Source organism: Galleria mellonella, unplaced genomic scaffold (genome assembly GCF_026898425.1).
Source record: "Galleria mellonella isolate WM207_F2 unplaced genomic scaffold, CSIRO_AGI_GalMel_v1 utg213, whole genome shotgun sequence".
NCBI classification, from domain to species: domain Eukaryota; kingdom Metazoa; phylum Arthropoda; class Insecta; order Lepidoptera; family Pyralidae; genus Galleria; species Galleria mellonella.
The window spans coordinates 4,996,191-5,023,933 of NW_026442039.1; the positions used below are offsets into that span (position 1 = coordinate 4,996,191).

The 27,743-nt window shown below is 35.6% G+C and overlaps 1 protein-coding gene across 2 annotated transcripts; it reads right to left on the reverse strand.

The window, feature by feature from the left end:
• Positions 1–2,919: 2,919 nt before the first annotated feature.
• LOC113511909 (all trans-polyprenyl-diphosphate synthase PDSS2) lies at positions 2,920–27,704 on the reverse strand. Of its 2 annotated transcripts, XM_052894493.1 has the most exons (8): positions 27,519–27,704; positions 27,111–27,443; positions 24,504–24,635; positions 21,034–21,222; positions 15,466–15,602; positions 8,646–8,806; positions 6,858–7,049; positions 2,920–4,228 (listed from the first exon to the last, which is right to left on the reverse strand). In XM_052894493.1, exons 2-8 carry the CDS (start codon positions 27,422–27,424, stop codon positions 4,067–4,069), a joined length of 1,287 nt encoding a protein of 428 aa, XP_052750453.1. In that variant the 5' UTR covers positions 27,425–27,443; positions 27,519–27,704; the 3' UTR covers positions 2,920–4,066. The 2 variants fall into 2 exon arrangements, with proteins under 2 accessions (XP_052750453.1, XP_052750452.1); XM_052894492.1 differs by having other exon boundaries at positions 27,111–27,704.
• Between the last annotated feature and the right edge of the window lie 39 nt (positions 27,705–27,743).

Consider the following 27,743-nt stretch of genomic DNA (forward strand, 5'->3'; position numbering starts at 1 on the left):
TCAATGTTAATACTGTAACATTCATGTTAATATTCTTTTGTTTTAACCCTTAAAAACCTGATTTTTTAAATCAAATTAAAAAATATATAAGTGTACCCTTTACTGTCTTTACTAATGGGGAAAAATAGTAAAAAATCAAAACGATTTTTTTATATATTTATTTTGAAAAAAAAAACATTTGGTAACATGTAAACAGCCAAATATTAAAATAAAATCGAATGTAGGCGCCCAATGCGATTTATAACCCCGGTATCAAATTTGAAACTTCAGGTATTTAAGGGTTAAAAGTTAATATTTTTGTTCTTAAGTATTACATAATTATGTATGTACTTACGTTTTTACATGACATATTGGAAGTTGGAATGACTCCCAACCCAAGCATTTATATTACTACGACCAAACCATACAGCAACGATTAATTTTCTCAAAGGACTTCCATAGATATTTATCTTTCATCGCATTTTTTTCTCACAAACCACTACAAATATCATTTTTGTATACTTAATTAAACACACACACACACATACGAATACACGTGCCTGTCTAGAAACGCTCTGCTCATACCAAATTGCCATGGCCAGTTTAGGAATTACCTGCAGCAAGTTTTTTTTTTAATGAACATTAATGTAATGGTAACCCCGCCCGCATTAACAGTATGCACTGGCGGAGCACCAGTGAGTGATGACAGATTAGAATGAAAAAGCAGGCCAGTTAGCCCATCGTGATGAATACATCTGGAATTCAGCACGATGGTTTACAGCGGGACCACAAGGTCAACCTGCCAGTGTATATTGCTAGCAATGGGACTGATAGTCAGAGGGAAACTTTGTACAAAAGTGGATTGCTTGGGTACCTCTGTCCCATTCGTGTTTCAACCGTGAAGCAGCTGTGTTTGCATGGCTGTGTTTCGGTTTGAAGGGTGGGATATGGCGTGAATTTACAGGGTACAGAGGAATAACACCTGAGTCCTCAGGAATGGCAACGCATGGGGATATCATGGACGAAACAGTATACTCTGTTATGTCCATGGTACTGCTCATGTCTATAGGCGACGGTTACCACTTTCCATCAGATGGACCGTCAGCTTGTTTGCCATTATAAGTTGTATAAAAAAAAAAAAACATTACTAACAATCCCTTCCTCTCCCTCCCACCCCGCGGCAAGCAAATGCACAGGTGGTGATTCTCCGTGGAACCGTACTTGAACTGTGTCTGCGATGAAACACAAACCATGACCCAACTATTATCCTGTCCGGCTTGCCCTCTTGACTGTTCTCTACAAGACTTGACACCACAGTAAATGCAGTCCAGGTGATCATGATCTGGGATGCAAACATATTATTTTGCAATCGATTCTCTAAGAAAAATATGAATACACATTTTTGGAAAAATTGTATATTCAATAAAAAAAATAGCTTATACATAACAAATTAAATCTTATCTATTTTCCTGTTTGTTATTCAATTTTTTTTTAATTACTACGTTGTACGTCGATATATATGCCTAAGCCTTTTCTAATAAAAATTAACATGTTTGTATAAATATTACAAAATCCATCACAACGTTACATAAGTACTTGGACGATATAAATGTTTCATATACAAAAGTATAAAATACTAATATTTCGAGTTTATTAATCTTACAGATAAACGGGCACTTAGGTACCTATATTTTTTTCTAAAAAATATTTCTTTTTATTCTTTAAATTAAGTACATTTTTCAATTCCTAAAGTTAGTATGTAGTGTTTGAATATAACGAACATAAGTATAATATTAGCAAAACCCCCAAAAGGGGAGGCCTTAATTCAGTAGTGGATAGTTAACGGCCTATATCATATCATTAACTACACAATTAATGTATAGTATTGTTTAAAAATCATCTTTTTTTGTTTATTTATTTATTTATTTAAGGCAAACAAACAGCTAAAATAATACATAATTATACACTTAAATAGTAATTTGGTAGCCACTAGAATTTGCACAAAATAAAATACAAGTAAACGAATCACAAAATTGGACAATACTAAATTAAACAAATATAAACAAAATTAAACAAACACATTTTCTCCAGTAGATTAGGGTAAATAAATTTGATATGCCATCAAAATAAGAATAGGAATGTTAATCACCTCACTTCAAAGGTACGATATGCAAGGATGATTAAACCCGAAATGGTTATAAGCTCTTATTCAATAGCACGGTGACATTTACGTCACTAATATAACGTCATTTTTAGTAATTTTAAGGTCGCGACCTAAAAATGGACAAAGGCATGACGTCCATCCTAAGATTTCGCGGAAGAGTTACTATTTAATAATGAGGTCGTTCGTTGTTGGCGCTTTACCTTGCTTTTGTAATGTAAATTTTTCGTCTACATATTTTATGTAATTTATATAAATTGTATTTTTCTCAACTTTCTTTCAATAAAACAAGAGTGTCATTCATTCTTTTTAGAATCGCAAACGACACTATGTAAATTGGCAGAAATTATAATACAATAATATTTTATTTGCAACTCCCATTAGAAAGAAACCGTTGTAAGCATATTTCTATTTATTTTTCAAAAATAATTATATTGCTTACCCTACTCGGTTTAACTTTGAAAGCTAAGACGCGATGACTACAACAAGATGTCATTCCTATACTTATTTTTATAGCATTGTACTCTCATTACAAGACTATACATTCAAACATGAAAAGTAACAAAATATTTAAATATAAAATTGAGCAAAATACTTAATATTAAGTAGCAAACATTACTTCAAAATTATATAAGTAGGCCTTCTGCTTGCCATTGAAATTTGCATACAAACTTCAAAAAATATTCATTTTTTCATTACCAGACTCCGGAATAATCAGTATATGTAATATATATATATATATATATATATATATATATATATATAACAATAATACATTGTATTTTTTTATTTAAACATATTCTATAAACAATATATAATAATAAAAAATTTATTATTATATATCTATTAAAATATTCAACATAATAATTTCATGTACATGGGAACTATTTTTATTTAATGGAATGTACTCGTATTAATTATAAAAAAAAAAACATAACTTATCCTTCGAGCAACAAATTTGCTAAAATTATAATAATTTTATAATATTTATATTAAAAAGATATTAATTTAATAATAATTAAAAATAGAAACTATATAAGTACATATAGAAAAGAACAGAAGTAGAGGAAGAGATATTGTAAGGACCTCAACCAGAGAGAGTGACAATTCAACTCTGTCGTTATGGAAACTACAATCACTCTGTCAAGAATGCACGACTAAAAGGAGGGAAACTTTGTACAAAAGTCGTTTGCTTGGACACCTCTGTTCTATTCGTGTTTCTACCGTGAAACAGTTGTGTTTGCATTTTTGTTGCATTGTTTCAATTTGTAGAATGGGATATAGCAGTGAATTTACAAGATACAGAGGAATAACACCTAAGTCCTCAAGAATGACAATGCATAGGGGGTATCATGAGCGAAACAGTATACACTGTTATGTACATGGTACTGCTTATGTCTATAGGCGACGGTTACCACTTTCCATCCATCAGGTGGGTCGTTAACTGATCGAATTCAAAAAATTAAAATACATAGATTTAACGGGTCTCTCGTTTGAATGGGTGTACCTCAAGGGAGCATTCTTGGTCCATTACTTTTAGCATATATTAATGATCTCCCTTTAATCATGCAGGATGGACATAGCGTATTTATTTAATCTTTTGTACACATTAAAATTGTACACAGATGATACATTTTTTTTCATACATTATTATACACACTGATAGTATATAAAAAATATGACAGAGGTAAATAAATATACAAAGGCGAGTTTAACTCTAAAAGAGTTCTCTACCAATAAACCCAAATATATGATTTTTAATATTAACAGAATCACTAAAAAGTATGATATGAAAACAGTACTCTGCAATGTCTTTATCCTAACGTGACGCTAGGCATGTTCTTATGGCTGTAGTGTATGGGTGGTGTATGCGTGATCGACGATTGAACATGGGACTGATTGTGCTAGCCTTATTGTTGTCACCTTCTAGTCGAGGGCGTGGTGCAGCGCGGACAGGATGTTGGCGAGGGCGGAGCGCGCGTCGCCGCAGCGGAAGTGGCCTAAAGCTGCCCGCGCCCGCCGCGCCTGCTCGCGCTGCAGCTCCACAGTCTTGGCGATGCCATCGCCCGACACCACCGCCTCGTACAGCTGACATCAATAACATATTTTTATAATTTATCATAGATCGATAGATAGATACTCTTTATTGTTTCTCCCAAAAGATTACAATAATAAACTTATTCTAGATATAATCTTTTCTAGTTTCTAGATATAAATAATTACAAGCTTGCGCGTTCACCGCTAAGAAAACCCGATTTGCTGTGGCCCCACAGTTCCAAGGCACGTCTCTTAACATCTCTAAAAGCATTGGGATCCTTGGTGTCGACATCTCTAGTGACGTACAGTTCCGTGGCCACCTCGAAGATAAGGTGAAGCTGGCATCCAAAAAACTCGGTGTGCTTAATAGAGCGAAGCATTACTTCACGCCGGATCAGCGATTAATGCTTTACAAATCGCAAATCCAGCCCCATATGGAGTATTGCTGTCACTTATGGGCGGGAGCACCTAGATACCAGCTTGAACCCTTCGACTCAGTGCAACGACGAGCTATGAGAATTGTCGATGATCCCAGGCTTGCAAGCGGTATCGAATCCTTAAGTCTTAGGAGAGATTTTGCCTCACTCTACGTGTTCTACCGCTTATACAACGGACTGTGCTCAGAGGAATTATTCAATATGATGCCTACGGCCACTTTCTATCATCGTACGGCTCGCCATCGACAGGGAGTTCACCCTCATACCTTACAGCCTAAATGGTCGCGTACAACGCGGTTTCAGAGATGCTTTCTCCCACGAACACTCAGGTTATGGAATGAGCTCCCTGCCGTGGTTTTCCCAAGAGACTACAGCATGGGGTTCTTCAAAAGGGGGTAAAGAGGTTTCTTCAGGGTCGGCAACGCGCGCGTAATACCTCTGGTATTGCAGGCGTTCATAGGCTACGGTAACCGCTTACCATCAGGTGGGCCGTATGCTTGTTTGCCACATCAGTGGTAAAAAAAATTATTACAAGGAGAAAACAATGGGCGACCTTATCGCTAAAAGCGATCTCTTCTATTATAAACAATTTGATTGGAGGCACGATGAAGATCCTATTATTTCTAAATATGGAGATATAATACATGTAATAATGTAAATATATCCCTACTCACTATTTTATATATATATATATATACACACACACACACACACACACACATACACACACACACACACACACACACACACACACACACACACACGCACGCACACGCACACGCACACGCACACGCACACGCACACGCACACGCACACGCACACACACACGCACACGCACACGCGCCGTATACCAATAGCGCAACGGAGTTACCATTCCATTATCAAACACTCATTCCTCCCTTATTTGTTAGGATTTTTAGGGTTTCTGTGTTTTGTATATTTCTAATTCAGTCTCTGCCAAATATTGTTAATCGATTACACACTCATCAGTCGAGAGTTTGTCCATGTATTCACTTCTGAATTATAGGTGTTTACATAATTTTCATAATGGTTTATATACATATATCAATTTACATCGGAATTTTCCCCATGAATGCTTTTTAATGGTTGTTATTGTGTACCTACCATCTAAACAAATTGTCCATGTATTTGTGTATAGCGTTTTCCAATTACTCCATTAATGGCATGTGGTATCGTCTAAAATACTTTGCAAATTTAATTTACCTCTAGTTAATTAACTAACCCGCTTGTCAAGCTTGGCAACTACTGGCAAAACCACACTTACGAAAAAAACTTATGGTCAAACAATGCACAATTAGCGATGGGAAAGTGATTGTTAGTAATGGAGACTAAGAATCCCATTGCTAGCAATATACCCAACCAGGTCGACCTCCTCGCGGTTCCCCCTGGAAACTATCATGGTTAACTCCTGATGAATTCATCATGATAGGCTAACTGGCCTGTTTTCATTCTCATCTATCACCCTTCACTGGTGCTCCGTCAGCGTATTCCGTTAGCGCAGGCGGGGTTACCATACCATTTTCACTCATCAAAAAAAAATTACAATTAGCGGCTTATAGTAATATCAAAATAATGATGATTATAATGATATTGGTAATAAGTAATCATACAATGAAAATATACTATATGTAAGTTTTTATTTATTTATGTATTAATGTTATATTATTATTCATTTACTTTTATTATTTACATATGTAGGTGTATAGAGCTGTTTTAATTGTATTATATATTCAAGTTTTTACTGGGTATTATTTAGTTTATCTTTAATTGTACGGTTATTACCCTTATACATTCTATAGTTTTCTTTCAGCTTCTCAAAGGTTGACTGTAAGAGATCCCTTTATGGTATAAGTCCGCCATTGTATATTAAATCATTTATCAGTGCTTGATTTGAATTATATACAATAAAGATTTTACAATACAATACAATACATACATACATATCCGTCACGCCTGTCTCCCATTAGGGTAGGCAGAAACAATGGAATGCCAAATGCTTCGATTCAAACAAACCTCCTTCGCTTCCTCCCCATTCCAATCTTTTCATACACGCTCGCCAGTTACGGGCACTTTTAATTTGGCCCTTCTTCAGCACGTCGCCTATTTGGTCAACATACGTTCGTCTAGGGCGGCCCCTAGCGACATCTCCATTCATTCTCGCTCATTTTTACTAAATTAAATAGAATACTTCTTTTTAATTTAGTAAAAATGTATCAACTTACTGCGTGATAGTCGACGTCGTGCACGCTCCTGCGGCCGGCCTCGATGTAGCAGTAGAGGTCGGGCCGCGCCTCCAGCGTGAAGGCGAGCGGAGCGCCTACCAACGAGAAGCTGGCCGGCTCTGGACCCGTGAACGACTCTAGGTCCAGAAACGCCTGCCACGCCAGCGCCAGGTGGCACCCGAACAGGTAGCCCTGCGATGGAAAACGAATAACAATAGTAAATAGGCTAATACTGGGGGGGAAAGGGTTGTTAGCAATGGAGTTTGACAGTCCTATTGCTAGCAATATACCTTATTGGGTCGACCTCCACGTGGTTCCTCCTGGAAACCAAGAATTGTTCATCAAACATGAACAATTCTTGTTGAATTCGTCACGATGGGCTGACTGACCTACTTCATCCTCGCCTATCATTCTTCACTGGTGCCCCGTCAGTGTATACCGATAGCGCGGGTGGGGTTCCATTATCATCCATTTAAAAAAAATAGTCTAATAAAGCACGAGAAATAGGCAGCAGTGTCCCTCTTAAAACATCTTTAAAGCCTAACTGCGATTGCCAATTCGCATGCCAAGCATGGCAACTACTGGCGAAACTCCCCAAAGGAGACTTATGTTCAGCAGTGGACAGTTCACAGCTGATGATGAGGAATCTAATAATCTTCTTACTAAACAAATACCTTAAAAATTGAAAAACATTGCTGTGCAAATTTTACCGCCTTATGCACGAAATCGATAAACCACTAATAAAACTACTTCAACAATCAAAGTGTCTTTTTCTTTTACAATAAATTCTTAATTTCAAAGAAATTAACGCTTTAATAATAAAAACGGATTTCTACTACTGTAGTAATTTATTTATAAAAATTAACTCTTGTTGTAAGTTTGTAATTGTAAGTGTAATTTATGTAAAGAATGAATGAATGAATGAATGAGTATACTTTATTTGCATTATACAATATAGGAAATAAGCAAGGCAATTTACAAACATAACGATACAATTGTATATGTACAGTAAGGCGGTTTTATTGGAAAGTGAAGAAGTGAGTGGGACCCTAATTAAAGTTTTTTTTTTTTTTTTTTATGGACGAAAACGAAATAGTAACCTCACCTGTACTATCAGTTTATACTGACGGGGCACTAGTGAGAGACGGGGGACTAGGTGATGATTAAAGCAGCCCAATTAAACGATCGTGACGAATTCCACAAGATTCCACAATCCCTTCACCTCCCCTCTTATTTATTTAAAGGATTTGTAATGGGTAATAAAGAAATGGTAAACCCGCCTACGCTATTGTTATACACTGGCAAAAGTACCAAAGTAAAGTAAAAACACCTCTTCCGTCGATTGGAAAATAGGTAAAAATTACAAAATTCTACCGAAGATTAATTGTGTAAATTTGGTTGAAATTGTGTGAAGTGTAACTATAGATACTTGATGGAATTTCGTTGCAAAGATGTTTTTTTTAGAATATCTTTATTTCCTTTAACAAAATTAGGCTATGGTACAATATAGCTATGACTCCACACTAGGCAAAGCCTGTCTCGTGGAAGTCAAAGCAAGTAATTTTACAGTTATGGTGCGGCGAACAGGGTTAATCTAATTATATAATGTTTCATGTGAGTCTCTCTCTCTCTCTTTGCAATTGACAATCTTACTATATTGTATATATACTAAACAACTTATTATATTTAAACTATTATGTGTTCAAATCCAACGTTTATTTGGGAAGAGAATCTCGAATTATAAGATCAAAGACAGAAGGTTTCAGAGTTGTCTATCAACGATCTCACCTGTGTCTGCAACGCAGGACCATGGCCAGCTAGTTTGAGCGCCGCAGAACAGCTTTTGCCTAGCAGTGCGCCGGCCGCCAGCACGTGCCGCGCCGCCCACTCCCGTGGTAGATTACCCATCACGCCAGACATTGGGAGTGGTTCCACGATGCAGTCCCATTCTGAAATACACAATAATAATTTATAAGGAGGGGAGACAGGATTATTAGTTAAGCGTCCCATTGCTAGCAATATACAATATACAATCGACTTTTGTACTTTTGCTTGGTGGCAGAAACAACAAGTAAGAAACTCATTTATCTATACAAATTGAACAATCTCCCTTTAAATCCCTATCCCTATTGTATGATTCAAGCATAGAATGGGCCAACCCTTTCCCATGGGTGTTATAAAAGGCAACTAAGAGAATTTAACAGTCGAGGAATGGGCAGTTGGCAACCGCAGTTAGTCTTTGTTGTTATTTTAAGAGCATCCCTCTTAAAACAACCAGAGGGAGATTTTGTACAAAAGTCGTTTGCTTGATTACATCTGTCCCATTCATGTTTCATGTGAAGCAGTTGTGTTTGCATGGCTATGTTTCGATTTGAAGGGTGGGATATGGCAGTGAATTTACCAGGTACAGAGGAATAACACCTGAGTCCTCAGGAATGGCAACGCATGGGGGGTATCATGAGCGAAACAATATTATGTCTATGGTACTGCTCATGTATATTAGTGACGGTTACCACTTTCCATCAAGTGGGCCGTCAGCTTGTTTGCCACTCTAAGTTGCATAAAAAAAACAACACCAAAGCCTAACTGCGGTTGCCACCCCATCTACCAAGCCTGGCTTCGACTGACAAAATACCCCAATAAGGGTACCCTTACGTTCAATAGTGGTCAGTTAATGGCTGATATAATAAAATAATTTTAAAAAATCTTCGATAAATTATTTGTTCTCAATGTGTTTGCATGTGCACTCTAACAGGTCGCGCATTGGTTTTATTGACAACTAGCGGCCCGTCCCGGCTTCGTACAGGTGGACATTTTTACATTTTAAAAAGTGGCCATTAAGGCTGCATACGCGACGGCAGCTTAAAAATGGAGTAACTTCTCCCGTTTTCCCAACATTTCCCTTCACTGCTCTGCTCCTATTGATCGTAGCGTGATGAAAAATAAATTATAACCTGCCCAGGAGTATGAAGAATAATTGTACCAAGTTTCGTTAAAATCCGTCGAGTAATTTTTTTTCTATAACGAACATACAGACAGATAGACAGACAAAAATTTTACTGATTGCATTTTTGGCATCAGTATCGATCACTAATCACCCCCCGATAGTTTATTTAGGAAATATATTTCATGTACAGTCTTGACCTCTCTACAGATTTATTATAAGTATAGATAAATATAATAATTTTAAATATTGTACCATAGAACATTAATTATAATAATATGTTATGTGAATGCAGGTGACTCAAGATTTATGGTACTTAAACTTTATGGTAGTCTAGAGGAGAGGCTGAACATAGTCAGCAGTGGACGGATAATGGCTGAAATCATGATATGTTATCACAATCAAAATAGATGTTTTTGATTTATATATCACCGATACGGAAGCGAACACTGTTCCTTAAAAAGTATCAAAATCAGTGCCGAATTAGCAAATACATCGCGTGACAAACATAAAAAAAAAAATACCGAATAAAGAACCTCTTCCTTCTCGACGTCATTTCAAACGAGTTATTAGCTATTTTAAATTTTCGTAATCTCTGCGTCAGGCGAGTGTACGAGCCATTCGTACGGTCACTTCCTCATTATTAAGGAAGGACAGAATCGGAACGCAACACAAGTATTTTATTTTCCATTCGCATCACGAAAAGAATGCTTGCATTCAAGACGCGTCTGGTACCTTACTTTGGTAGACGGCTGTGAATTTTAATAGGCACCTCGTTACATTACCATGTCAGTAGACTGTGGCATATTTACATTGAGAAGGGAAAGCAGGAGTGGCGATTTTTATTTCTGTGCCATTGGTGGTAATTCTTACAGATATAAATGTGAGTGTCTCTTTGTAATGTAATTGTTTATATTTATAATAAGTTTACTATTGTAATCTTTTGGAGGAAACAATAAAGAGTATCTATCTATCTATCTATCTTTGTTTGATGCCTTTTGGTGGTTTAACTGCTCAATGAAGTTTAGTATACACGAAGTATTTGGGATAGTGAAGTGTATCGGCTACTTTTTATCGCGTAAAGTCGCAGGTAAAAGTTAGTATGATATAATATAAATCTCTTATTCAAGTTATAATGGATCCACAATATAATTATTAATACATTCATCATCATCATATCAACCTTTCACTGTCCACTGATAAACATAAGGATCTTGGAGAATTTTGCCCGTAGTCGCCACGCTTGGCAGGTGGATTGACAACCGCAGTGAGACTTTAGATATATTTTAAGAAGGACCTTGCTGCCTATCCTTTGCCCTCCGTTAGTCGTTAAAAAATATTAATAGATTAATTTGTATTTTCAGTGCCATTGGAATAGAGAACTTTCCAGTTAAAAAAAATTAAAAAAGCTTTTTTTACACAACGCTTTTAAGTCCTAAATTAAGCTATATAGCACGAGCTCAACTTAATTTCGAACTAGATAAATACTAGGCCACTGATAGATATATATACCCATACACAAGTATACATGGAAAAGACAGTACTAATACAAAAAATGAACTCATGAATATAAAGATGATCCGAAGGCGAGTTTTGTCAAATACAACACTGCCAAGGACGCCAAGTTTTAAATTGTCATATTTAACTATAATGTTATTTTAATATAAACTTTAAAAACTTGTTTCTATACTTAGTTTCCTTTCGAATGGAATAAAAGTATACCTACCTATTACATATATTATATATAAATATATTAGCAGTTATTATTATATATACATATATATAATATCAGACATTTACTGTCCACTGCTGAACATAGAACTCGCTCTAAAGGGGGGTTTTGCCAGTAGTTGCCATGTTTGGTAGATGGATTGGCAACTGCAATAATAAGTGATATTTTAATAGGGACGCTGCTGTCCATCACTGTAATATTAATTTTCCTTAGATAAAAATATAACTAGGATTAACTAAATAGTAGAGTATGCTATCAGTCATGTTTCGTTGTATGCAAAAGAATAAATAAATAAGAGATTGTCAACTTTAGTTAAAAAAAATGCTCAGTTGGTGCTTCGTTCTTTTGAGAACATTTGATAAGTACTTAGAATTGAACAAAATAATGAATAAATCTTTACTATAATAATTCACAACGCTTAGATTACCATTACCTCGCACAACAACGCAACATTAACGGTAGGAAAGGGATTGTTAGCAACGGAGTTTGACAGCCCCATTGCTAGCAATATGCTCTATTAGGTCGACCTCCGCGTGGTTCCTCCTGGAAACTATCGTGAACAATTCTTGTTGAATTCGTCACGATGGGCTAACTGACCCTACTTTATCCTCACCTATCATCCTTCACTGGTGCCCCGCCAGTGTATATCGACAGCGCGGGTGGATTTACCATTACATTATCACCCACTAAAAAAAAACGCAACATTAACTCGTCCTTTCAACATTAGCTTCTATAGTATATTTTAAATTAGATAGTATTAAAACTGCTCGTAAATCTTATTGTAGGCATTTGTATCTAAGATATAGATTAGGCGTAGTTTAGATACTACTGTGCTGGATATAATGTTACATTTTATAAATATAAACTTTGTAAATTTTATAGCCCATAATTGTATATTTATGTAAAATTAATATTATAAATAAGAAGGTTATATATCTGATAGAGGATTTGTGTTCGTATGTTTATTACCCTTTATTTAACTTTCTACTACATTAAAACTAATGGAATAAAAACCATGTATATCAAAAAGTTAACAAATTTCTTTAAAATTATTGCTGCATGCGCAGAAATAAAAAAAAAAATACAAATATAAAAATAAAATTTGCCAACAACTGACGCAAAACTGGTCAAAAAAATAACTATACCATAGACAAAAAACAATAATATTTCGAATTTTGTTTTTCTATAATAGTATTACCAAACTACAAATCCGACTATTAAGGTAAAATTTATATTATATTTAAAATACTGTATACCTAATGAATGATATCATTAGCAATGTACTCATACAATTTTGACATAGGTTTCATTGTTTCAAACATGATGTCGGGACGGCCATTAACATACAATGATTATGACATACGGCTGTTGTACTTCACGTCCTTACTGTCTTCTCTACATAATAATAAAACCGTAACGAGACCAAAATTATACATAAATACGTCATGGGTTTGTCTTTGTTAAATATCTTCATCATCATCACCATATCAGCTGTTATTTGTTCACTGCTGAACACGGGCTTCCCATATCCCTTTCAGGCCCAAGATTTTTTTTCTTTCGGATTAAATATATTTTCGTGTTTTGGAGCCAAGCCATCTTGCCGGCACGCACGAGACTACTGCACCACCTAACCGCTAGAATGATTTCTTATTGGCTAGTTTAGAATCTCACTATCATGTTATTTCAGCTTCGTGAGTAAAAATGAATTGCGCGCGGTTTTAGAATTTTTTAAAGTTACAACTCACGCCCGTATCGTTCAGGTCTGAAAGGGCTATAGACTGCCATGAGAAACAAGGCCGTTCCTTATTGCAGTTTATCATGGGGAGGATTTTGCCAGTAGTTCCCACGCTTGGTAGGCGGATTGGCAACTGCAGTTTGGCTTTGGAGATGTTTTAAGAGGGACGCTTCGCATTTATATTGAACGCGATATAATGTATGAAACTACCTGTCGGATTTGAAAAATTGTTTTTTTTTTAAACATTTTCGGTAAAACTATACCAATAATGTTGTTTGGCAAACTGGTTGGTAACCGCAGTTAGGCATTAATGATGTTTTAAGAGGGACGCTGCTGCCCATCCCTCGATCATTCTATGCCGGAACCACAGGGCTTTGTAAAATGTAAATAAAATAAATAAATATAATAATAATATCGGTTTGAAGGGTGGGATATAGCGTGAATTTACAGGGTACCGACCAATAACACCTGAGTCCTCAGGAATGGCAACGCATGGGGGGTATCATGTGTGAAACAGTATACTCTGTTATGTCCATGGTACTGCTCATGTCTATAGGCGACGGTTACCACTTTCCATCAAGTGAGCTGTCAGCTTGTTTGCCATTCTAAGTAGTATAAAAAAATAAGCTTCTTTTTATCCCAGTTAGTAAAATGTACAGGTCATGCAGACGAAGTCGCGGATAAAAGTTAGTTTTTAACATACTTTCTTGTTCTACTTAATCACCACATACCTGTACCATCACAGTCACCAATACGGTGTACAATATTTAAAATTGAATTCATCAACATTTGCTTAGTAAATATATTACAAGACGGTACGGATGTATGCATAACGCATGCTAAGTCTTATACAAACATAGAACGAAGCGGAACTTATTTCTTCTTTTAAAATAGCCGTATTCAAAAGTTTATAGAATTGTTTGTCCAAGAAAACCACATAGACAAAAGTTATTTGCTTTGTCTATGCAATTAAAAAATGTAAAGCCGCAGAAAGAAAGGGGTTTTGGCTGTAGTTGCCACGTTTGGCAGGCGGATTGGTAAACGCAGTTAGGTTTTGCAGATGTTTTAAGAGGGACACTTCGCATTATTTATATTGAACGCGCTAATGTATGAAACTACCAGTCGGATTTGAAAAATTGTTTTTTTTTTTTAATTTGATTGCTCATTACTAGAAAAAGGTTATAAACTATTCAACATTATGATACGATCATAGACGAAGCCGCGATATAGAGTTAATTACGTATCAGTTTCTGAATGATTATATAAAAAGTTGCTTTCTATTGCACTGAAATGTTATCCAACAAGTTGCGTACTGTATTGGAACGTCATATTATATTTTGCTTTCATTACTTTATTTCATATACATTATCTTCGTGGCGCAGTGGTTGAGTACATCACTTTTCGTAAATGAGGTCCCAATTTCGATTCTCGGCTGGGTTAATTTCAAAAACAAACATTTTTTTATTGGCTTGGATCCAAGTGTTGTGGGTCATGCCCCAAAATATCCATTACCCGGTTCCTTATAACACAGGATATCTTAAGGATCAAGCAATTAGGGAGACTATGTTTTAAATCATGCAATTTCAACATAATATATATTAAAACATAACAATTTTGTTTTATATAAACTTAGTCAATAAATTAAATATTACATCAAGTTACTTTTTTGTTCCATTTACCTGCTAGATAAACCGTCGTATTAATATGTTTTTTTATGCACCTTAGAACGACAAACATGCTGACGTCCCACCTGATGGAAAGTGGTAACCGTCGCCTATAGACATGAGCACTACCATGGATATAACAGAGTACACTGTTACGACCATGATCCATGCGTTGCCATTTCTGAGGATTTAGGTGTTATTCCTCTGTACGCTGTAAATTAATTATTGTTTATTGTATAGATAATCTGCTGACATTATTTTATTCCCTTTGGCCACAACATAATATCAGTATTTTGCTCTTTTGAGGGCAAAGCAATAAAATGAGTTGTGACTATTTTGTGTAGTTATGAAAAGCAAAAATTGTTTCCCTTTTATGTATTTTTTTTTTTATATTTCTTTTATATCGCTTTTTGTATATATCTATGTCTGTTGTGATTTGTGTGCTGTAAGTAATGCAAATAAATTATCTATCTATCTATTAAATTCTTTAGAAAAAATATCAATTGCATTTACAATATTAAAACTTCTTGTACCTGCAGCAGGGTCAATCTGTTCCTCTGACAGGGGGCGTGACGGAAGTGGGTTGTTCTGGTCGTCGCGTTCCCCCAGAAACTCGGCCTCGGCTAGGTCCCGAACTGCGGACGACATGAGCTCCACCAGTTCTTGATTCCTGAATACACAATAATAACGTAGTCTTTATAATTTATTAAAAAAAATGTGTTCTACAAAAAAAAAGAAAGAATGGATGGCCCATTCTATACCGGAAGCACACAGCCAAGATACGAGAGTAAACCTTATCAATTGAAAAATAAAATCTAAAATTATTTGACATAAAAAACTATCAAAGTAATATAAAAGAAATCATTTCAGAATTGACGAATGTATCTCGTAAGATACACACAAAAATATACAGACAGATAAAAAATCATCTCCTTATGTAAGCGTATATAAATCTATACATACTTCTTATTGAGTAAAAGAAGTATGTATAGTTTGAAATAATACCTACACATACATAAGCGAAAGTTGATCGGTCATATTGTACTCTCCCTTTATTCGAGTACCCAAAAAGTTTATATGTTATTCTTATGGACCTTGTCGAGCCAAAACCACTTATAATAAAATGGAAAGGTTTATTGAAAAAGCTGTAAGGAGATTGAAAAGGAAGTATAAAACAAATGTGAAAGTATTAAATACTATGTAGTATTCACGACGGTTGGCGACAATATGTATCGAGCTGAGAATGTGTTGGTTTACTGCGACTTACCATATATTTGGAGCTTTAACCACTTGTGTTTGAATCTGGCAGATACTAATAAATTAGTAACTTAATTAGAAAAAAAAATGTAGACAGTGATAATGGTAGGCATGTCACGCCATGTTAAATTCTAATACACCTAGCGGGCAGAAAGGGATTTTTAATTTACTAGTAATGGATATACCCTATTTAGTCGTCCTCCTCATGGTTCCCCATGGAAACCATCGTGGTTAATTCTTGCTGAAGTCGTCACAATGGGCTAACTGATCTGTTTTCATTTTTATCTATAAATCTCTTACTGGTCCCCCACCAGTGTTAACCGATAGTGCAGTTGGGTTTTTTTTTATAGGTAATAATGCAATGGTAACCCCATCGGCGCTATCGGTGTACACCGGCGGGGCACCAGTGAGGGATGATAGGTGAGGATGAAGCAGGTCAATTAGCCCATCGTGACGAATCCAACAAGAATTGTTCACGATGGTTTCCGGGGGAAATCACGTGGAGGTCGACCTGACAGGGTATATTGCTAGCAATAGGGCTATCAAACTCCATTGCTAACAATCCCTTTCCCCCCACGTGCAGTTGGGGTTAGCATTCCATTCAAATCAGTCGTTAATAGTCCACTGCTTAACATAGGTCTCCCCCATAGGAGTTGGCGGGGAAGAGGTTGCCAGTAGTTGCCATGCTTGGCAGACTGATTGCTATCCTCAGTTAGGCTTTGGTGATGTTTTAAGAGGGACACTGCCGGCCATTCTTCGACCTTCTTAAGTTGGTCACTTTTCAAAAAAGTATGAACTTAGCTAATATGGCAAACCAATTATAAATTACGTTAAAGATATATACTTTTTGGTAATTTTTCTACTATTCCTTAATTCCAGCACTGTCTGGATCCGGATACTCAAAACACAAACACAATGGAAAAAAATTATAGCATCAATTTTTTCTTCCATTATTTTCCAGACAACATTCAAATGGAGAAATGTAAAAATTTTTTCTACATATATTCATAATAACTATATTATTATAGTTATTATGAATATATGTAGAAAAAAATTTTTATTAACTATTTAAATTACATGAATTACCAAAGACACAAGGGTACTGAATTTATTTAAAAGTAATATATCTAGAAAGCAAATAAATCCGGCGCGTACAGCATGCGAAGGTCACTTCTAACTACTTCACTCTGGCACGGTAAACAATTTGGACCTTAGACGATAAGTAATATAACATATTTTACAATAACAAAATAAATTTGCCAATGGGTCACAGCACTCACTGTTGTCAACATCAAGCACATTAACATATATTACACAACACGCCCACCCTAACGTCAAGTGTAATTGGAAAAAATTAAAAAAAAAAAAAAACATATACTAGTTAGTCGATTAAAATTATTTTATTCCGCTATCATTAGTATGCATGCAACTGCCAACAACCGAAAATTAAACATTCTCTAACTAGTGATATGGACTTCCGCAAAACAACACCCAGTTTAGTGAAATAACGTACAATCATGGGCTATTATTCTGAAGGGACTCTTATTTTAAAAAAAGATCTTTTTTTTTAAACGACTTAGAATGGCAAACAAGCTGACGGCCCACCTGATGGAAAGTGGTAACCGTCGCCTATAAACATGAGCAGTACCATGGACATAACAGAGTATACTGTTTCGCCCATGATACCCCCTATGCGTTGCCATTCCTGAGGATTCAGATGTTATTCCCCTGTACTCAGCAAATTCACGCCATATCGCACCCTTCAAACCGAAACACAGCCATGCAAACACAACTGCTTCACGGTTGAAACACGAATAGGACAGAGGTACCCAAACAATCGATTTTTGTACAAAGTCTCCCTCTTTTATTAACAATCCCCTTCTAGATGATCACGATCACGGCCCAAACATCTGAGACTGTAAATAACGAGAACTAATGACCTCAAGAAGATATAAACAAGCTGAAGTAACAATGTGCTGGTCAGATAGCTCGAAGAACCGACAACTGATGGGGTAGAATGGTTCTTGAGTGACGACCCCGTACGGGCAGTGTAGGACAATCTCCAATGCATTGCAAGGAGTGAGGATGCAGGTGGCTCAGTACAGTACTTTTGGGAGAAGCCTATGTTCAGCAGTGGACAGATAAAAGCTGATATGATGAATGACACCATAACCAACAATATGGGGTATAACCTATATAATAATGATACTAACAACGTATAGTAATAGTTTGAAAAAGAATTGTTCAAATCGATTTAACACAGACGGAGTTATGAGGTAACAAACATTAAAAAATACAACCGAATTGAGAACTTCCTTCTTATTGAAGTAGGTTAAAAACATAACTAGTCTGGCCATAAATACTTTTACATAAAAACATTTCTTTTTTTCAACTTCTTAATTATTTTGAATTTGGAACACGTTTATTATTTTAAAAACTTCTTTCGATTTCGCGCCATTTCACATATTCAGATATAATAACACATAGGTATAATAACGTCGGCAATAAAGAAGAAGGTATGTAGATACTATTTACTTGTAAAAGTTTTAACAACACTTTAAGTCCCGATTGTGTATTTAAAATATGTATAAACAACGCGAAAGTTTAAAATTAACTATATAATAACGATGCTAGAAAACGTTTAAAAAACACTTCATTCGATGGTTATGGTATCATAAACGATTCTGGTTTTTCTCTGATACTTGCTTGTGATAAAGCAACAAACTACATTTATACATATATTTTATCTATATCGTTTATTTTAGATTAGAACCGTATAAGGAAGGGGTGATCCATTCTATGCCGGGACTATAGTCCCGGCATAGAATGGATCACCCCTTCTTTTCCCGAGGGTGTCGTAACGGGCGACTATGAGAAGTCAATGGTCGAAGGATGGGCAGCAGCATCCTTGTTAAAATATCACCAAAGCTAAACTGCGATTGTCACATTACCTATCAAGCGTGTCAACTACTGGCAAAATAAAAAAAAAATAAGAGGCCTATGTTCACCAGTGGACAATTGTCGTTTATTTAGCAAGTACCATGTATATGGTCATGTATTGCCTAACGACAACATAACCATTGATGGTGAAACGAGAATGGCGACGAACGGCACGATGGTGTTAATTCACTTACAACATCATTATCAAACACGGCGCGTTCACAAGTTCTTAATGTAAGCGAAGTTTTATATAATAATAAAGAATTTTTATTCAAGTAAACTTATTTATAAACATTTTTAAATAGTCATTTTTTTTTATTAATGTACCGCCTAGTTTGGAATGCAATGACAGCTAAGAAATACGGGCAAAAAACATCGATGTTGCTTTTTTCAAATGTAAGATAGATAGATACTCTTAATTGTTTAAATAAATCTCTCTTCAGAGACTCTTTATTGTCCAAAATATCACAGTAGTAAACTTATTGTAGATACAAATGATTACAAGAAATAATCACAGTGAGAAAAGTTAAGTTTAGAACAACTACTCAATAAAACTTACAATAATTAATAGACTCCGTGCAGATTTACAGTTACGACATCATTGCGTTTATGTTAACATGACCATCATATAACAGCACATTTCCCACTGCTGACCTAAGTCTCTCCCCATAAGAGAAAGTTATTACCACGCCGGCGTAGGCTTATAGTGTTTTATGTCGACCTTTCCTTTTCTTGTACACGTGTAAACTTTGTACCACTATAATCGCCTCTAACGACATCCTGGGGATCCCCGTCACCTTGTGGAAATACACTGCATGTACCTAAACAATGGTGAATAGGAGCTTGTAGTTCCTATTCAGCATTGTTTAGACATATATTGTGTGGCTTCGTGGTCCAGCGAGACGTCTGGGACTTAACTTTGGCTAGATCATCAGCGGAGCGGTTGTCGGTTCTTTTATTTTTGAATTCATTTGTTTATTAGCATTTAATTTTTTTTTTTTTATACAACTTAGAATGGCAAACAAGCTGACGGCCCACTTGATCGAAAGTTGTCACCGTCGCCTATAGACATGAGCAGTACTATGGACATAACAGAGTATTTTGTTTCGCCCATGATACCCCCATGCGTTACCATTACTGAGGACTCAGGTGTTATTCCTCTGTACCCTATAAATTCACGCCATATCACACCCTTTAAACCGATACACAGCCATGAAAACACAATTGTTTTACGGTTGAAACACGAATGGGCAGAGGTACCCAAGCAAACGACTTTTGTACAAAGTCTCCCTCTGGTAAATTTACATATAAGTAAAGTTGATTTGGTCGTGTAGTCCCGGCGTAGAATAGGCCACCCTTTCCTATCCCGTGGATGTCGTAAGAACCGATTAAGGGAGGGCAAAGGATGAGCAGCAGCGTCCCTCTTAATCATCTCTAAATCCTGACTGTGATTACCAATTCGCCTGCCAAGCGTGGCAACTACTGGCAAAACCCCTAGGGGGAGGCTTACGTTCAGCAGTGGACAGTTAAAGGTGGATATGATGATGATAAAATTGATTTAGTCAAATTGCAGACTTAGTTTTCTTTATTTCACATTTTATAGTATATCTGCTGAACATTCAGAAACAAAATACTCTGTTATGTCCATGGTACTGCTCATGTCTATAGGCGACGGTTCCCACTTTCCATCAGGTGGGCCGTCAGCTTGTTTGCCATTCTAAGTTGTATAAAAAAATTCAAGATTTTGGATTTGCTAAATAAAGTATTGTACCATTGAATAGACTGTCAGAGTAACGATAATTAGTATTGGTGACCTTCTGATTTGGATTACACTGTTCATCTGAATGGAGTGATTTTGCCTGATGAAAAAATGAATAGTATTTACGATGTAAATATAATCTTACCTCAAGTTGGCGAGCTCCGAGCACGAGTTAGCGAGCAAATAGTCGCCGCCGAGGAGTGCGATCTTGTTGCCGAACACCATGTCGTCTGGGTCGCGAGTGAACTGCTGGCTAACGTTCATGTTGACGAGCCCTTTGTGTACCAAGTGCGAGGTGCGGATCATCTCCGTGACCTCGGCCAACGCCCGCTGACTGCGGACAAGGAACTCGTTGAGTGAAGGTTTTCATTGTAACGCATGTACACGCAGAAATACTGGTTCTTCTTATTTAAGTAAAAACATAATTATTATATACCGAGTAGATTCAGGGTTGCCAGATGCGATGCGATGCGATTAATTTCTACACAAACGTGAAATATTTTTTCTCATAATCTATATGATTTTCAAGATTTTTACCCTATCACAAAGTAGCAATGTTTTTCACTATGTTTTGCCATGTGCCATAAAATGAACAACGAAAAATTAATTTCTTTTGTTTCTGTCATTCCTCCCTTTCTCTTTTCCTTATGTACCTTCACTCATGTATTTTACTGGAATTGTCTACAAAGTTTACAAGTACTGAAACAATTACCCAATTTTGAAAAAAAAATTACACAAATTTCTCCAAGCCCATTACAACTCTTCTCTAAAATTTTCTTCAAAATTAGGCAAATAAAAACTTTTTACCCAAAATTGCGAAAAAAGTACCCAATAAGGAAATACTACCGCTATTTAGTATTTTTATAATACACTGGTGTGTGTAAGTTAACCATGCTGACAGAATCATTGAGGCTTGTAATAACAGGAAAATAGGATAGGTACTTGGCAGTCTTAACATAATTAATAAATTAGATTTTGTTGCATAAAAAAAAAGAACCAGACTTTTATTTCAAGAAAATTAAAATGCGACCAACACAGAAATAAACCCTGTATCCATTATAAAAATAATCATCACATTCGTTTAGATTACCAAAGATGTCGCGGAACATACAAATAAAGTAACAATCGAGTTGACCTCTTCCTTTTTGAAATCGTTTAAAAGTATAAATAAGCCAATGCCTTTTACTATTCACTTACGAGTATAAATCTACATAATAATATATATATCTGGGGGGAAAGGGATTGTAAGTAATGGACTAAGAATCCCATTGCTAACAATATACCCAACCAGGTCGACTTCCTCGCGGTTCCCCCTGGAAACTATCATGGTTAATTTCTGATGAATTCATCATGATGGGCTAACTGGCCTGTTTTTATTCTCATCAATCAGCCTTCACTAGTGCTCCGCCAACGTATCCCGTTAGCGAAGGTGGGGTTACCATACCATTTTCACCCATAATATATATATATATATATATATATATATATTTAATTCTCTTTAATTTTTTTAACTTATTTTAATTCTATTTAATTACTATTAAATATTTTCTTCAATTATAATTTTATTTAAGAGAGAGCTAATACCATTAAAATAATAGGAAATAAGAATATTATGGATTAGAAACGGAAAATTGTGACATTTAGAGAGGTTAATTTTAAATTTTATAGGTATAAATTTATAAAAAATAATCTCTCTGAGACTCTATCCGAGTCTACCTAGACTTATAAATTATATTATACAAAGCTGAAACTATTACAAATATAAAAAAAGCCAAATCTATCAAGTCATTGTCACGTTCTTGCTTACCATAGAACAGCATTTAATTTTTATTCGCACATGGATTAAATATTTACACGATTTCTCGCCATCTCGACAACGTCACCTCCAGTTAGCGATATCCATAAATATGTATGAAGTACAGATCACTAAACATTATGATATGAACGTATCAAAGTTCAGTACGCTAAGACTACATTACTCGCTTGACATATGGGATACATTATGAGTCATATAGACATGTTCCACATTAATAAAATCCCAGGTAACACTTGGTATTCAATATAAGCAGTGCTATTTGAATCTGCATGGTATGCCATAGAATCATATAAGGAAAATTAAATACATACGAATGTTAAACACTACAATCTGTTTCAGTTTTATAAGTAAAAATGTTATTATTATTTTTTATGCAACTCAGAATGGCAAACAATTTGACGACCCACCTGATGGAAAGTGGTAACCGTCGCCTATAGACATGGACATAACAGAGTATACTGTTTCCCCCATGATACCATTCATACGTTTTTTTCCTGAGGACTAAGGTGTTATGCCTCTGTACATATAATTTTATTGCCATATTCAAACTAGATATGCTCTTCAAACCCAAACACAGCCATACAAACACAACTGTTACACGGTGGAGATACGAATGAGGCAGAGGTACCCAAGCAAACAACTTTTGTACAAAATCTCCCTTTGGTTACAGTCCAGTCAAAACAGAAAAATAATGATCAAATTACAAAATTCCCATAGGGCTTAAAATTGGTGGATCAAAAAATTTATGATTTTGTAATCTACAATTTTCGTCTGGCCTACTTTTTTTTTTTTTATTAAACTTACCGTTCATATCCAAGAAACTTATAATTTTTACCTTTAACCTTGAATAACTTTTTTAACACACATGGGATCGGTAGGGACTTTTGGTATTTTATTTTTAATAGTGTACCCAAGGTCTCCACCAAATTTCAGCTCTGTAGTAATTTTGGGCTATTAGGTAAAGAATTTAGAAATAATCATGTATAGCGTGAACAATATTGCAAATTTATATATGTTTGTTTGGTTTCCATGCCACATGAATATTGAAATGTTTGCTCCACATTAGTAACGGATGATAATTTAGGCGCTGTTGACACCCATTATTCTGAAAAAAGTTGAAATCACGATATCTTTATATTACAGATAGATTTTGACATGAAACATCAAAGCATAAGAATTTCTTTGCTCTTTGAACCTTCGAATTGTTTTCTTCATGATTGAAGTAGCTTGTTTTTTTGCAAAAACAAATATATATATTTATAGTGATATTTCTGTAGTAGAACTCCCACAATATAAGACAAATCTAACGAGACTGATTAATAAAAATACATAATCTCATTTAGGTTTTTTTTTTATGGAATGGGCCACCGCTTCTTTCCCGTTGGTGTCGTAAGAGGCGACTAAGGGAGGACGAGGAATGGGCAGTAGCGTCCCTAATTAAACATCACTAAAATCTAACAGCGGTTGTCAACCCGCCTGCCAAGCGTGGCAACTACTGGCAAAACCTCCCAATAGGAGGAGTCCTATGTTCTACAGTGGACAGATAATGGCTGATATGAGGATGATGAATGAAGTTGTAACCTCGCTTGCGCTATCGATATACGATATACGTTGGCGGAGTACCAGTTGACCCATAATGACGAAACCACCAAGAATTAACCACGATGGTGGCTAGGAAGGAGCGCGTGGAGATTTTCCTGACAAGATATACCTATTGCTAGCAATGATGCCGCCAAACGACATTATTGATCCTCTTCCTGATATTAAAGTTATATGTTGCCCAAAATTAAAAAAGTTACCTATGCAGCACACCGGCAGCTTTGTCTTGCTCCATATCAGGTATCTCGGGACTATGGCCGGCCGCCTTCGACACCAACAATACGATGAGACCCCATGCCTGCATATTGTTCTTCCCATTGTAGATCAGGTTCCTGCAATGGAAATAAATTGCTATAGGTATATATCTAGCAATAAAATAACCAAACGAATACACCCGAAAACAATAATTCTTTTAAGACTTTGTCTGTCTGTATATTCGTTCAGGCATCACGTAAAAACCACTGTACCAAATTGGATTTCCAGTTTTATAATTCTGAACTTAAAAACTGGTGTATGTTTTATCATGATACATCATCTAAAAGTGTTCTATTTCATTAGTTTTCCTACTTCTGAAATCCACGTGAACGAAGCAATACATTTTCATGTATACTAGCTTTAAACAAAGTATATACATACTATGTTTAAAGACGATCGTAGCATTTACTTTGAAATAAACTATTATTATATTTTCGTATATTTTTTCTTTCAATTTCTTCCCACACAGAGCGTTGGTTAACAATATTAAAGCCATTATTTTTTTTTGGGAACAAAATATAGAAGTAGAAGTGCGTATAGGCATGGATTATTCCTATCCTACGGCCTATCGCCATATACGGCAACGCAGCCTACTGCTTGGATTGTCCGAAATTCGGGCCGTCACGAAATCATTTCACCAGCTAATTTTCGAATAATAAAAATATATAAGTATATCACTTATGTACCTAAAGCCTTAATTTTATTATTTTTGTACTTGTATAGACAGTGCTTACATTACAATGAAATTTTTACAGTGAGAAATAATATCTAGAATTCGAGACGCTGAAACTATGATATTACGTGATACACGAATATACTTAGGTCGGTAAAGCAATTGGCAGCCTTCACAACGTCGACCTTTATTGCCCACTTCATAATGATCATAATGTGTATGTGTGTAAATAATACTTTATGAGGCTATGATCACGATTTTAAGTAATTTATTCGATTTTTCAACTATGACGGGAGTCTGTGAGTTTCTTTCTGCTTATAAACATTGAGAACCACGATATAATAATAATAAATCTCTTTATTTTCAGGTATATACCCATAGTTTACAGTTACATTATTAATTATACAAACTATTATTATTAATTTTAAACATTAGTTACAAAATACAAATTTAAATTATTTCATTATAAAATCTTTTGTCGTCAGGTATGCAGTGAGAAATACAGTCTTTACAATATGATTACTTATTGTCATTAATCTTTGATGAAATTTTGCCTTATAATTACGTAAAATAGCAAAAAAATCATTAACCCTGTTCTCTGCAAACATACCAGATATGTACCCAATATCTATTATATTATTTTTTAAATTTATATTAATTTTTTATCCGATGCCTATTTTCAGAAACGGTAAAAACACAGTGAGTTTATTAATTTTCCATAACATATAGATATAGACAATATCTAATATCATTACAATCTCATTTTTATTGAAATTATTTTGGTAGCCCCACCTGCGCTATCGACATTCGAGATGCAGCATTGAGTGATGATAAATAAGGATATAGTCAGGTAATTTTGCCGTATGAATAGGCGACCCCTTCTCTTCCTGTGGGTGCCGTAAGAGACGACTAAAGAAGAGCGAGGGACGGGCAGCAGCGTCTCTCTGAATACATCTACAAAACCTAACTGCGGTTTCTTGTTGTTTGTAAGTGGTGATGAAATGCGCAAGACACCAGTGAGGATGACAGGTCAGTTTCCCAAGGTTTCACGACGACACAACCCACGACGGTTCCCAAAGGGAACCTCGTAGAAGTCGACCATATAGGGTATATTGCTAGCAATGGCAATGTTAGACCCCATTACTAACAATCCCTTTTCTCCCTGCCCCCCATTGGTATAAGTAGATATGTACTTAGTATCAAACTTACAGACCTCGAAGGTCATTAGTTTGACTCTCGCCGTTGGAGTCAAATAGGTGCGCTCGGGTGAGAATGGATGGGCTAACTGACCCGCCTTTTCATCCTCACCTATCATCCCTCTCTGGTGCCCCAAGCCCAGTGCCCAGTGTATACCGATGGCGGATTTATCATTATTATTCCATTATCATTCATTTAAAAAAGTATATGTGCGCTCGGCGAAATAGGGATATGTCGGTTTTACAGTCACCACAATGGTCATAGATAAGAGACAGAACCTTCTGATCTGACTATCAGGAATTTTAATCGTAAATATTTTTTTTTAGGGCTCTGGTAGTTTCATTATTTTAGATGAATTAAAAAAAACTACTTAAAACTTTCATCTCGATCTAAAAAAGCTAAAAATTTTATAAGACTCCTATTTCTTTCTTGAAGTCGGTTAAAATAATAACCGCTACGGTTGTCCTGTATTTATAGTAAAAAATTCTCATACAGAGTAACGGTAATGTAACGTAATCACCCATCTATTTACACAACTATGTATCCCACAAATCAATTACGAAATTGCTAAATAAATTTCCACCTGGTTAGTGACACAATCGTATTATGATTCCCAAACATTAATATGCAATTATTAATAATGAATTAAAAAGTGAATGCTAAAATAATAGAAATAACTAACTTGGCCGTCTTCAACAAAGGATGATTGCTTCCCACGAGTTTCCTCAAATGAAGTGCGACATTTGCGATCTCGTCGCTGAGTACCCATCTCAGACTCAGAAACGATGTCGGGTATCCAACAATCTTCTCCGCTTCGCTCACAGCTCTATTCCAATCTGGCTTCGAATTATGTGTTGCAACATTGGCTCGCTGCGAACTGCTTGTGCTCACTTCCCTTTTACAAGGTCCCAAAACTTTCGAAACCATTGCACTTGATATATGGACATTCACTAAATTATTGTACTTTCTTATACATCTTAAACTGCTAAGACTCATTTTCCAGTAATATATAAACCTTTTAAAAAATACAATATTAAGTGTACGATTCAAATTTGGAAAGCGCGAAAATAACTATTTAATCAATGGGCACCTTTTCTGCAGGAATTTAAACTTTACACTCAAAATGTAGACTTTATTCCAACATAAACACACGACTATATCACCAAGTATATTATTTCTTTTTAAAAAACAACAACAGAAAGAACAATTGCGTAAAATAAATTTTATTTCGTAACTTGAATAAAAGAAACAATTACAAACAACCACAACTTTCGCGGTAAATCAACAGACTGTTTTTTTTTTCATATTGTATTTT

What these genes read in the sequence shown, in the direction of transcription:
- LOC113511909 (XM_052894493.1), bottom strand. Translation starts at nt 27,424, where the DNA reads ATGAGTCTTAGCAGTTTAAGATGTATAAGAAAGTACAATAATTTAGTG. An exon ending in GCTGCCGGTGTGCTGCATAG is followed by an intron (nt 21,223 to 24,503) that starts GTAACTTTTTTA and finishes CCTTGTCCGCAG; the next exon opens with TCAGCGGGCGTTGGCCGAGG. An exon ending in GTCCTGCGTTGCAGACACAG is followed by an intron (nt 7,050 to 8,645) that starts GTGAGATCGTTG and finishes TTTCCATCGCAG; the next exon opens with GGCTACCTGTTCGGGTGCCA.